Source organism: Balaenoptera ricei, chromosome 14, assembly GCF_028023285.1.
Source record: "Balaenoptera ricei isolate mBalRic1 chromosome 14, mBalRic1.hap2, whole genome shotgun sequence".
Taxonomy (NCBI): domain Eukaryota; kingdom Metazoa; phylum Chordata; class Mammalia; order Artiodactyla; family Balaenopteridae; genus Balaenoptera; species Balaenoptera ricei.
The window spans coordinates 36,003,499-36,016,660 of record NC_082652.1 but is presented as its reverse complement, the minus strand read 5'-3'; the positions used below and the strand labels follow the sequence as shown (position 1 = coordinate 36,016,660).

General features: G+C 37.6%; 1 protein-coding gene across 2 annotated transcripts in view; it reads left to right on the top strand.

Annotated features, from left to right (window-relative positions):
• SMCHD1 (structural maintenance of chromosomes flexible hinge domain containing 1) overlaps positions 1-6,141 on the top strand; it is a 135,254-nt gene extending 129,113 nt beyond the window's left edge. For both annotated transcript variants that reach the window (XM_059894371.1, XM_059894372.1), the window contains one exon: positions 5,101-6,141. In XM_059894371.1, coding sequence (XP_059750354.1) covers positions 5,101-5,125 — 25 coding nt within the window. In that variant the 3' untranslated portion in view covers positions 5,126-6,141. The remainder of the gene's footprint in view (positions 1-5,100) is intronic.
• Positions 6,142-13,162: the final 7,021 nt, after the last annotated feature.

Genomic DNA, 13,162 nt, shown 5'->3' with positions numbered 1-13,162 from the left:
AATAGATTTAGGGAATAATAATCAATGGATACCCAAATGATTAGGTAAAAAGTTGAGGGGGAAACTTAATAATAATGGCCCCCCTGCTGTAGGAGGGGCCCCAATAAAGCCTTGCCTGAAAAAAAATAATAGTAATGATAATAATGGAAAGATCAGACGGACATTCCTGAACCCACTGATTAAAAAGCAGGATATTTGCTATTATGTGATTCAGTAGAGAAATAACCTGAATCTAATGAAGCTTCCAGTCAGCCTTTCTCAGCTGGGGTTCTGTGCAGGAAATAAGCACTGCAGAAAACTGGGTGACTTTTCCCCAGGATAGTTCATCTAACATTCTAGATGCGCAAGAAGGAGGTTAATTCATTGCATACAATAGATACCTTAAGGTATTAAAGCTTAAATCTCTCACGAATTTGAGAAGGGCCTTCAATTTAACTCCAAGTGTACAGGAAATAAGGGAAATTTAGGAACAAGTTAAATGATGCCACCAGGAAGCAATTAGCCAAATCTAGAATGTCAAGAATGTAACATTGTACAGGACAAATGACTGGTTTTGTTAATAAATTAATGACATAAAAGAAGCATAGGGAGAAGGATGAACTGTTTGTTATAGAATAAAAGTAACTGAAAGGTATAACAATCAAATGCAAATTGTAGACCTTGTTTGGATATGGATTTTGAATCTTTAAAATGCAATTTTGAAAAAATTGGAGAAATTTTTAAATCACCTGGATATTAGATATATTAAGAAATTGTGAATTTTTTGTATAACAGCATCACAGAGTTTATAGTAAGATAAATACACAGTTAGAAATGTATACTGAGGTATTTACCAGTTGAATAACATGATGTCTGGGGTATACTCTAAAACACTACAGGATGAAAAAAAAAGTGACAGCATATCAAAATAAGAGTGGGCAAAATGTTATTATATTATTTCTTCTGCTTTTCTGTAGGTTTGCCATAATTTTTATGGAAGATGGGAAACATTTTTCCAGTTTTTTAAAAGACCAAGTGAGGAAATTCCCATCAAGCAGTATTAAAGTACATATTCTTGAGGCTGCCCTGCAGCTTCAGCACTGAATTAGCCTAGGACCTTACAGTTCTACAGAACTACAAATGATGTCATTAATTTGGATCTTGTTAATTAAGATTTTGTAGCAATTCAGAGGTGGTATGGGCTAAAGTTTCTTTTTTAGTTTTAGTTTATATTTAAGTTGTTAGTAATAGTATCATTTTCGTTAAAGTAATACATGTATATAAATGAATTGGTGTATAGATTTAGTGTTGTACTGTAAAATGTGAACCACACATGTAATTTAAAATTTTCTAGGAGCCATTTTAAAAGAAACAGCGAGATTAATTTTAATAGTATATTTTATTGAACACAGTGTACAAAATATTATCATTGCAACATACTGCAAATAGTAAATTATTAATGAGATATTTTAAATTCTTTTTTTCATACAAAGTCTTCAAACTTCAAAAGACAGCAAACCTCTGTTAGGACTAGCTACATTGCAAGTGCTCTGGAGCCACACAAGGCTAGTGGCTACCAGACTGGACAGCACAGGTATTGAAAGAGCTCATGATGATGAAATCTTGCTCCTGTGTATCCTTACCCCATCCCGTTTCCCAGAGGCAACCTTTGTTTTAACTGTTCTGGTTATTCTGTTGTTGCCTCCGTTTTTTGTATACATTATGTCGGTCTTGTTTTATCAGCTTTCAGACAACACAGCCCACCCAACACCTTGGTGTGGAGGTCTGTCTTGCCTGGCCCACCTCATGACTTTTGGACTAAATTGTTCTGAATTATTTTAGAGCTTACCCTTTCTCGTGATTATTTAGTTATATTCTCTCCTGTAACCATCAACCCAGTCCTCCATGCTTTTTTCAAAGGTAGAAGGTGATAAACAACATATATTATTATAGCTATGTAAATATTTAGTGTAGGCAAAGTGTGTGCTAGGATTACATTTCCCTCTCTGTAAGGTTCTAACATCATGACCCTTACTTAGGCCGCCAGTCAGTGTTCCAAGCATGAAAGTCAAATAAATCTTCTGTACTGTATCAGTTCTTAAAATCATGTTAAATTTTAATCCGGTTCTTACTTAGACTGTTTCTTGGATGTTGTTAACCTGCGTGGAGTTTCTAATTTTCTTTCTTTTTTCCTTCACTATGTAACTTGATCATGTATTCTTCCACCTGCTTTAGTAACTAGTAACCATGTAGGCCTTCTGGGTCCTCCTTGGCTGCTCTCTTGGGTTGAATCCGTTGTTTCTTGGATTCCTTGTCTTTCTTTCTCTCATAACTTCATTATGAAAAGTGTGTAGAAAGAAACTGGAGCCCTTGCATGTCTGAAACGGTCTTCCTTCTGCCTTCACATTTGATTGAGGTTTTCTGGGAATTACAGGATAGAAACAAGGCTGGAATATACTAAAGGAGAAGGTACTGGGAATAGTCGAGAGACAGTGGGACACAGTGCCTGGTGGAACCCTGGACTCAGTCAGAGAAGTCCAGCCCAAAACAGGAAGGATGGGAGCAGAATGGAAAAGGAGAGGAAACCTAGCCTAGAACATGCCAGATTTTCAACCCCAAACTTTGAGAGCTTTGTTCCCTTGTTCCAGGAATTAAAGCTCCCACCAGGAAGTTAGATAATGATGGTAATTAGTTAGTTAAATGTTGGTATATTGGCTTCTGGTGTACTTGGTGGCACCCTAGAGGCTTGTCCATTGCCAGCATCTAGGGACTCGCAACCTACTGGTTGGCTCTCCAGCCGCACCCTTAAAGCAAAGCCTGTTTGTCCACGCCCCTGCTCCCACTGTCCCTTAAAATTCCCACTCAGAGAGGAGCCTTAATGGGAAAACAGTTCTATTTTTATAAGAGCAGAAGAAATCCAGGCCAGCAGCACAGTCCTCTTTCTTAAATGTAATCGTACAACCAAGAGACATCACACGTATGAGGGGAGTCAACAACATGTGAAGGGAGATCCAAGATAAATAGCAAAACCAACCCTGGAAGATGATTCAACCGAACTCTTTTAAAAACTGTACGTAGGGCTTCCCTGGTGGCGCAGTGGTTGAGAATCTGCCTGCTAATGCAGGGGACACGAGTTCGAGCCCTGGTCTGGGAAGATCCCACATGCTGCAGAGCAGCTGGGCCCCTTGAGCCACAATTACTGAGCCTGCGCTTCTGGAGCCTGTGCTCCTCAACAAGAGAGGCCGCGACAGTGAGAGGCCCGCGCACCGCGATGAAGAGTGGCCCCCACTTGCTGCAACTAGAGAAAGCCCTCACACAGAAACGAAGACCCAACACAGCCATAAATAAATAAATAAAATTTAAAAAAAAAACAAAAAAAAAAAAACAAAAAAAAAAACAAAAAACTGTACGTAATTTCTGATTAGATTGCAGAAGGAGTTATATTCATGAAACTAAGAGGGTATTAGGAGAAAAAAACAGCCAGGACAAGATTACAGATTACAAATACTGTTGCTGAAATTTAAAAATTCAAAGGACTAAGGGTGGGGGAAGCCAGGCGAGGAGGGGGAAAAACATTCAAAGGACTAAAGTAAAGGAAAGTTCCCAGAAAAATAGGGAAAATATGTGAAGAGAAAGGAGAGGAGATGTAGAGAACCAACTGAGACTATCAGGAATCCTAGAAAGAAGAAAATGGAGAAGAAAAATCATGTGGAAGAGAATTCCCAGGGATGAAAGGGTCCATTGAACGCCCAGCACAATGACCGACAAAAGATATACCAAGATAATTCATAGCAAAACTGTAGAATATCAAGAAAAGGAGGAGGAGTGTAAATGTTTTCATAGAGAGAGAGAAACCATATTGTCAGTACAGCTTTTGGCACACAGAAAACAAACGTCTAGCTTTGTGGTGACAGGTGAGAAGATTTAGGTTGCAAATTTGGTGTATTCTAGCCTATGGCTTCCCTTTTGCATCCTGCTTACCTTTAGGAAATTTAAAATCCTTTAAATTTCAGTTTAAAATTTAAGTCACTGTTTAATTAATAATTTCCTCATCCCCAGCCTCTGCCCCAGTCTCTGCCTGTTCTCCATAAATCACACCATATCAAAAATGTTAGAGCACTTGAAATTAAAGTATCTTTAACAGTATTGAAACAGTGATATATTTCATCCATACAATTGGAAACAAATTCAGTAGTAGGAAATAGTAACATAATGTGTGTGTGTTTATATGTTATTATTTATATTAGTATGTGGCTATTACCTATTTATATATTTATTGTTAGCTTTTATAGGGATTATATACCATATTTCATCAACTGTAGGATGTCAGTAATTATTAGAAACACGATTTTTCATGAAACATTAAAAGAAAACACTGCAAATTAACTCATGACATTATAAGGTAGATTTCAGAGATGTTAAATGTGGAAAAATGTGGATTTTAGAATCAACAAAATATACTTAGCAATATATACTATGCAATAGACTCATTTTCTTCAGTAGAGGCTTCAGTTTTCTAATTGATTTTCTACTAATAAAGATTACAAAATAGCTCTTTATCAAAATTGGGTGTCTTCTATTTGGAGATGGCAGTTCAGGGAACTATTATTAAAAAATAAAGTATATCTGAATAAGAAAATATCTGCATAAATATATACTAAAATGTTCATTCTGTTCATCTCTACGTGAATGGAATTGTGGGTATTTTTAAGTGTTTTTCCTTTTGCTTGTCTTTGTTTTGTGACTTTTCTCTAATGAGCATTGTAATTCTTGTTAATTTTTTAAATGGTCATTTCATTTTAGGAAAGGGGAAAATAGGCAAAAATCTGCAGAATTTGGGTCTGGGATATACCATTCCAGAGAACTGTGCTACAAATTACTTATCCCTTCCTCTGTATATGTTAACTACTGTTTTTATGTTAAGCTTTTGTTTGTTTGTTGCATACATGTGAAAGAAGTGGTTATATACAAGGATTTAATTGTCTGTTATACCAAGAATTATTATAATTAGTAGAACATAGTTCCACTGGATACTTAACCATCCAGGTCTGATGAGGGAGTTACAGGAAAGGAAAACTTTGGTACTTAAAATTTACTGTGTTTTTTTTCCATTTTGATCAGGATTATAACCAAAACAGATGTGTGAGAGGTGACAGAAGAGGGGGCCATTGGTCTCCCTAAGAATGCCCTGCCTCCTGCAGCTCTGTTTCAGAAGATCAAGAGGGTGACTTACAGACGAATACTTCTGGGGATGATAACAAGTATCTAGACATGTATTTCCGTGTCTAGCCAGATGGCGCTGGAAGCAACCATTCAGTTTTGTGAATCTCACCGAACAATATGGGTTTACTGGAATTCTTCCAGTCATCATGCCCTTTGGTTGTCATTGTCTTGCAGATGTGTCAGAGATGTGCAACTATGGTAGTGACTGCAAAACTGACACATAGCATTTATTAATCCTGAAGAAAAGTGTATGTACTATTTTTCAGTATGTTTATCATGAATATGCTAGAACTATTTCTTGAAAGCAAACCTTTTTATTACTTTTGTGTGAATTTATTTAACATACCTGTTATGTCTGTTGTGTTTAAGGAAAGTTCTAGAGGTTAGGTATTTAATTGTAAATATGCAGGGAAACTTTTAAGAATTCAGAATAAACGTAGACAAGCACAGGTATCTGGGAATTCAGATGTTAAGATATATGGAAAAACATTAAAGTGATGGGTGGACTTGTGACAGCAGTAGCATTTTAAATTTCTAAAGACTTATCCTGTATATATATGTGTATATATATATAATATGCAGCAGCAGCAATTTTATAAGTATTGTTTGACTTTATTAATACTAGATTATATAGTCTCAGCCTTAATTCTATGTTTACGTTATTTTGTAATTTTTTAGTACTATTTTTAAGGGGTTAAAGAAGTTGTACACTCCCTCATTAAGGGAATAAGGGTCTACTAGAAAGTTGCTGCAAAAACATTTGAATTGTGTATTAATTCATGCTAATGTATGTCAATATATGTCTTTGTGTCAGTCCAGGACTATTGGATTGTGAAGTTATTTTATAAGGAAATACTTTTGGTACAGTTTTGTGGCCCAGGAAATGTGTGTTTTTTAATCCTTTCTGACTATACAGTGAGGTTAATAAAGAAGATTGTTTCTTCCCTGTTGAATAGGTGTGTTTTCCTTTTTTAAAATTTAAAACTCCATAAAAGTTACCTTGGTAAAATATTATGATATTTAACCTCTCTTTATAATTGGAAGTCATTTAACTGTTTTGTTGAAGAAAGATACAAAATGGCGGTAATAAGAATTAACTAAAAGAAAGATTGGATTCCTTGTAAGTAAAACTACTACTTATTAAGTGTTAAATATTAGTGCCAGAAAGGTAAGTTTCACCTTCTGAGTTTTTTAACTTTTTGAGGTTATGACTTGGTTACTTACAGTCATTATGAAATGGGTAGGATTAATATTTTTAGTATGTAACTTTCACATAATACTTTTTAGTAAAAAAAGTTTTTAATTTCTATCATTTTTCTACTGTCATAATGTCTTTTCAGTTATATCTGCTAAACATTTTCATGGTATCATCTCTTCATGGTAATGTAATTATATTTATAAATTTACTTTTATACATGTTAATTTCATATTATTTCTCATTTTTTTTTGAACACATAGTACCTCCTTTGACTTCAAAAAGAGGTTGCTTCTTTTTAGCAGGTATATGTTTAGGGATAGGTTAGCAGCATTAAAATTCATGGTAGGACACTTGGCCTTAAAATATTAATTGTCTTAAATATAAGGTAAAGTTTCTCCACCTTATGCAAGCAGTTATTTCATTTATGAATTCATCAATAACTTGAGTATCTGAAAATACTATTTAAGTATTTTGGAGAGAGATCAAATCAGTGTTAAAGAATCACTATCCCAAGTGACAAGCAATAAAGAGACATTAGTTATATTTTTTTAATGTTAGGAAGCCTAATTTCAAAATAATGTCTGATAATATAAATTCCTAGTATTCTGACTCTTTAGACCACACTCCAATAAAACAAATAACATGGATTAGAAAATATTTATATCTTTGTGTAGTACCATATTTAAATCTTACTAATAGAATTTGCTTACATCTTTTTCACTTGTGTTTCTCCTCAGTTATTCTTAACCTCTTGTTAAATTCTTGGTGGAAATGGAACATAGCATTTCATTTTTCTATGTTTTCATTTTAGTGGGAATAAAAAATTATGTACCTTGACCTATTTATTTGATATTCCACTGGTGAAGATTTGAATTTTTTATTAGGTATAATTAAACATAATTGGAATTCACTTTTATACTTTATACAAGACCATTCGTTATGTTGGGCTAGAAATTATAGGATGATGTTTAAAAGAGGAATCTTACTTTGTATTTCTTCTGATTTCTCTAGTTCTGTGATATATTGATAAATGACTACCAAATTTAGTGAAAAAATTTACTTCCATGTTTTTGTAGACTAGAATTATGTCTTGATTTGTTAAGCATATTGCATATTTCTCTTCTTCAGTAGTTTTGCAGAATGAATCTCTTGTACGAAGAATTGCTGGGAGTTCCCTGGTGGCCTAGTGGTTAGGATTCTGGGCTTTCACAGCTGTGGCCTGGGTTCAATCCCTGGTCGGGGAACTGAGATTCTGCAAGCTCTGGGGTGCGGCCAAAAAAAAAAGAAACAGAAAAAGAAACTGCTGACAGTTCAACAGTGATCCCTGTATCAAATATTAATGAAAAGTCAAAAGAATCATTTAAAAAAACCAATCATATGTGTTTAAAAGTAATAATATAGAGCCTCCCTGGTGACACAGTGGTTAAGAATCCGCCTGCCAATGCAGGGGACGAGGGTTCAAGCCCCGGTCCGGGAAGTTCCCACGTGCCGTGGAGCAACGAAGGCCGTGCACCACAACTACTGAGCCTGCGCTCTAGAGCCCGCGTGCCACAACTACAGAAGCCCGCGTGCCTAGAGCCCATGCTCTGCAACAAGAGAAGCCACCGCAATGAGAAGCCCACACACCGCAACGAAGAGTAGCCCCAGCTTGCCGCAACTAGAGAAAGCCTGCACGCAGCAAGGAAGACCCAACGCAGCCAAAAATAAATTAAATTTAAAAAAGTAATAATATATTGAGCTTTGGCTACATTTGTGTTAAATGTTCATGTGCTGATTGCCTGATGTTTTTATAATAGAATATAGATTATCCTATTGGTTAGAATGGAGTGCCAATTTCATAAGACATTTATAAATATGATTTTGGGGATGTTTCAAAATGTAAAATTAAAAAGTAGTTGGCCTTAGTTGTTTGAAATACAGAATGGTTTTTATTGGAACATTCATAAATTCATTAATTTAGCAAATACATATATGTGCTTTTTGCAAACCAGTGTATCTGACCTGTGGAAGGAGATAATAGCTTCTATATGCTGAGTAAAACATTTACATATATTCTTTTCATACATGTTTGATCCCCGAGCTAAGGAAGCATTGTGTAAGCTCTGCCTATGCTAATCTAGGCTTTAACACTTACCCGCTTTATGGCTAGGACAAATTATTTAACCTGTCTGTATCTCAGTTTTTCTCATCTTTAAAATGAGGATAATTGTACCTATTTTGTAAGGTTGATTAATAATCAAATGAAACGGTTAGTTGAATGATTAGTATAGGGTCTGGCATTTGGTGAGTTTCCAATGGATATCACTTTCTTCCCTTTGTTAGGCCAATTACATGGACAGATGATATGATCACTAAATCTGACTAGAGGTAAGTGTGAATTGCAGAGAGATGACGGAACATGTGACACAAACTGGGCCTTGATGGGTATGTAGGATTTATGTGTGCTGCAGTTTGGGGAAGGAGGGAGGAGCTGAAAGGACACTGTAAGGGAAGACAGTGAGACAAAAGAGCATGTCTTTGGAAGGAGCTCAGTCTGACTCCAGTGCAATGGGAAATAAAATTAGATCTAATTTGAGAGCAGACCTCTAAAGCTTTGGGCTTTTAAGGAAATAATCAGTACAAGTAACTACAAGTTTTCCAGCAGTCCTAATCAAACCTATGCTTTAAGAATTAAGTGGGGGCCAGGGGGGAGGGGGTTCACTGGTGGCCCGGTGGTTGAGAATCCGCCTGCCAATGCAGGGGACACGGGTTCGAGCCCTGGTCCGGGAAGATCCCACATGCCACGGAGCAACTGAGCCCGTGCGCCACAATTACTGAGTCTGCGCTCTAAACCCTGCAAGTCACAAGTACTGCGCCCTCGAGCCTGGAGTCCATTCTCTGCAACAAGAGAAGCCACCACAATGAGAGGCCCGCGCACCGCAATGAAGCGTAGCCCCCGCTCACCACAACTAGAGAAAGCCTGCATGCAGCAACGAAGACCCAACGCAGCCAAAAATAAAATTTTAAAAAAGTGGAATTCCCTGGCGGTCAGTGGTTAGGACTTGGTGCTTCCACTGCAGAGGGCACGGGGGTTCAATCCCTGCAGGGAACTAAGATCCTGCATGCTGCACGGTGTGGTCAAAAAAGAAAATTAATTAATTCCATGATGATGTTTGTTTAAAAAAAAAAATGTGGAGGGAGATCAACTTTTGCTAAGACAGCCTGAGGAGCTCTGCTGACGCTGCTCCCCAGTAGCTAGTGAGAAGTATTAAAAGCATTTAATACTCTTGGAATGGTCCTAAGGACAAACAGTAAAAACCATTTAAAACCTCTTGGAATGGTCCTAAGGACAAACAGTAAATGAAGAAACATCTATTCAAGAAAATCTATGAAAATTCTGTAAGAAAGTTTAGGATCTGTGGCATTTTAAACCAAACCTTGTTGTCCCCCTCCCACCTCCCAGCTCAGCAAGGTGGAGACCCCAGTCCAGACTGCTGCAGCCAAGGACCCTGTGCTCCCTTGCCTCTCCATCTCCCAGCCAGAGGACTTGCTTTCCAGGAGGAGCAAGACTTCAGTGGTTTCTTACCGTACCCACAACTGCATTTTGCTGAAAGCTGAGTCCCAGGTCAGTGTGGTCAAGAGGTGTGGGCTGTCTCCTTCCTCCCCGGCCCCACTTGTGGGATGGAGGCTCCACCTTGGACCTGGCGTGCTGAGGATGGTGGAGCCTTGCTAGCCCTTCCTCTAGCTCATGAGGTGGTGGTTCCACCCCAGGAGAAGCAAGCCAAGAGGATCTTGGGCTACTGCCGCCTCTACCACGTTTAGCTCCTAGGGCACAGGTGTTACTCAGAAATTTGCCATCGTTCCCAGCTCCAGAGCCCTGGCTCTGAGATTTTGTTTGGGAGGGAGGAGGGGAGATAAACATGTCAAACAACTAGCTCCTAATCACTTCGCAAAGGAAATGGCTTTGTTCACAACATGGAGAAATCTAAACCTAAGAGCATTCTCAAAAACAGTGGAGGTTGTATAGGGAATTGGGAAGAGGTCCATGGAACTAATGAAGATACAGTCTATAGGCTGGCTAGTTTTCAGGAGAGAATGGAGCAATAAGACACCTGGAAGAAGCCCTCCTTGGGTTAGAACAAATATCAAACACCTCAGAAACTTCCATCCCCATCAAAAAAGCCATACTTTAATTAAATTAGTTTGTGCAGGAATTTTTGCTCTGGGCATTGATATAAATTATTTAGAGCAGCCAACCAGCTATTAATGGAGTTTGACAGCTGGTTGTAGGGTCGAGGAAAGAGAAGAGAGTCCTAACACCACCACTGTTCTCCCAGAGTGACTGTGGGGCACACCTAGAGCTGTGCCTCGCTGAAGAGGAGCATCCAACTTAACACTGGGGGATGGGGTGGGGCACAGATTTCACTAAAATAATCCAGCCAGTCACTAAGTAAGGAAATAAGTCCCAGAGGATGGTGAACCAGTACCCAAAGTTGCTACAATATGTTATCTAAAATGTGCCATTTCCAACAAAAAAATTAGGAGATGCAAAGAAATTGGAAAGTATGACTCCTACACTGGAAATAATGAAGGCAGCAGAAACTGCCTGTGAGAGCTACTAGTTGTCAGATTTAACAGAAAAATATTTTGAATTAGCCATTATCAATATGTTCGCAGAACTAAAGGAAAACTTGATTAAGGAATTAAAGGTGCAATGACAATGTCTTATCAAATTAAGTATATCAATAAGAAGAAAAATGTTAAAGAACTACATGGAAATTCTGGAGTTGAAAAGTGCAATAACTGAAATAAGCAATTCACTAGAGTGACTCAACAGTAGATTTAAACTGGCAGAAGAGAGAATTAGTGAACTTGAAGATAGATTGATAGAGATTATGCAGGTTGAACAGAGAAAAAAGAATGAAGAAAAATGAGCAGAGGCTAAGAGAAAATGTGCAACAATGAAGTAGGCAGATGTATTTTTCAGTTTCACAATTTACTAGAAAGCAACAGTTATCCAGACAAAGAGAGTTCAGAAATAAACCTATGCTTCTATGGTCAACTGATTTTCAGCAAGGGTGTCAAGAATCAACGAAAGGGAATACAATCGTCTTTTTAACAAATGGTGCTGAGACAACTGGACAGTCACAAGCAAAAATTAAGTTGGATCTCACGTCACACCATGTACAAAAATTACCTCAAGAAGTATCAAAGACCTAAATAGAAGAGCAAAAATTTTAAACTCCTAGAAGAAAACATAGAGGTAAATCTTCATGACCTTGGATTTGGCAAAGAATTCTTACGTATGACACCAAAATCAAGAGCAACAAAAGGAAATGAGATAAATTGGATTTCATCAAGATAAGACAATTTTGTTTCAAAGCATACTATCAACATGAAATGACAAAGCAGAATGGGAGAAAATATTTACAAATCATATACCTGATAAGGGACATACCTAGAATATATAAAGAACCCTTATAACTGAATAATAAAAATATAAATGACCCAGTTTAAAAATGGCAAAGGATATGAATAGACATTTCTCCAAAGAAGATGCACAAATGCCTAACAAGCACATGAAAAGATGTGCAACCTCATTATTCATCAGGGAAACACAAAACCACTATGAGACACCACTTCACATCCACTAGGATGGCTATAATCAAAAAGTCAGATAACAGCAAATTTTGTCAAGAAGGTGTAGAAATTAGAAGCCTCATGCATTGCTGGTGGGAATGTAAAACGATCCAGTCACTTTGGAGAACAATCTGAATCAGGTGGTTTCTCAAATGATTAATCATAGTATTACCACATGACCCAGTAATTCCATTCCTGGTATACGCCCAAGAGCAATGAAATCATTTGCCCACACAGAAACTTGTACATGAATGTTATAACAGCATTACTCATAATAACTAAAATGTGTCCATCAAGGAATTAACAAAATTTTTAACATCCACACAGTGAAATACTATTTGGCCATAAAAATGAAGAAAGTACCTATACGTGTTACAACATGGATGAACTACAAAAACATTAAGTGAAAGAAGCCAGTCACAAAAGACCACATACTGTATGATTCCACTCCTATGAAAATTCAGGAAAATCTATAGAAACAAAGATTAGTGGTTGCTTAGTGGTGGGGTGGGGGGTGTCTAGGAGTAGGGTTCTGATAGCCAAAGGATACAGAGTTAACTTTATGGATTGAATTGTATGCCCCCCAAAGATCCTGAAGTTCAAACCCTAGTACCTCAGAATTTGGTCTTGTTTGGAAATAGGGTCTTTACAGAGGTAATCAAGTGAAAATGAGATCATTAAGGTGGGCTCTAACCCAATGTAACTGATGTTCTTATGAAAAGGGAAACTTTGGACACAGACACTAACAGAGAGAAGATCGTGTGGAGACACATGGGCAAAAGATGGCCATGTGATGAGAATGATGCATCTACAAACCAAAGAACTAGAAGCTAGAAGAGGCGACGAAGGTGTTACAGACTGAATGTTTGTGTCTTTCTCAAATTCACATGTTGAAACCTATTCACAAACGTGAGGGTGTTTGGAGGTGGGACTTTTGGACGGTGATTAGGTCATGAGGGTTGAGCCCACATGAATGGGATTAGCACCTTTATAAAAGGGACATCAGAGCGATCCCTTACCCCTTCTACCATGTGAGGACATAACAAAAAGGGCTTTCTGTGAACCAAGAAGCAGGTTCTCACCAGATGCCAAATCTGCCCACACCTTGATCTTGGACTTCCCAGCTTCCAGAACTGTGAGAAA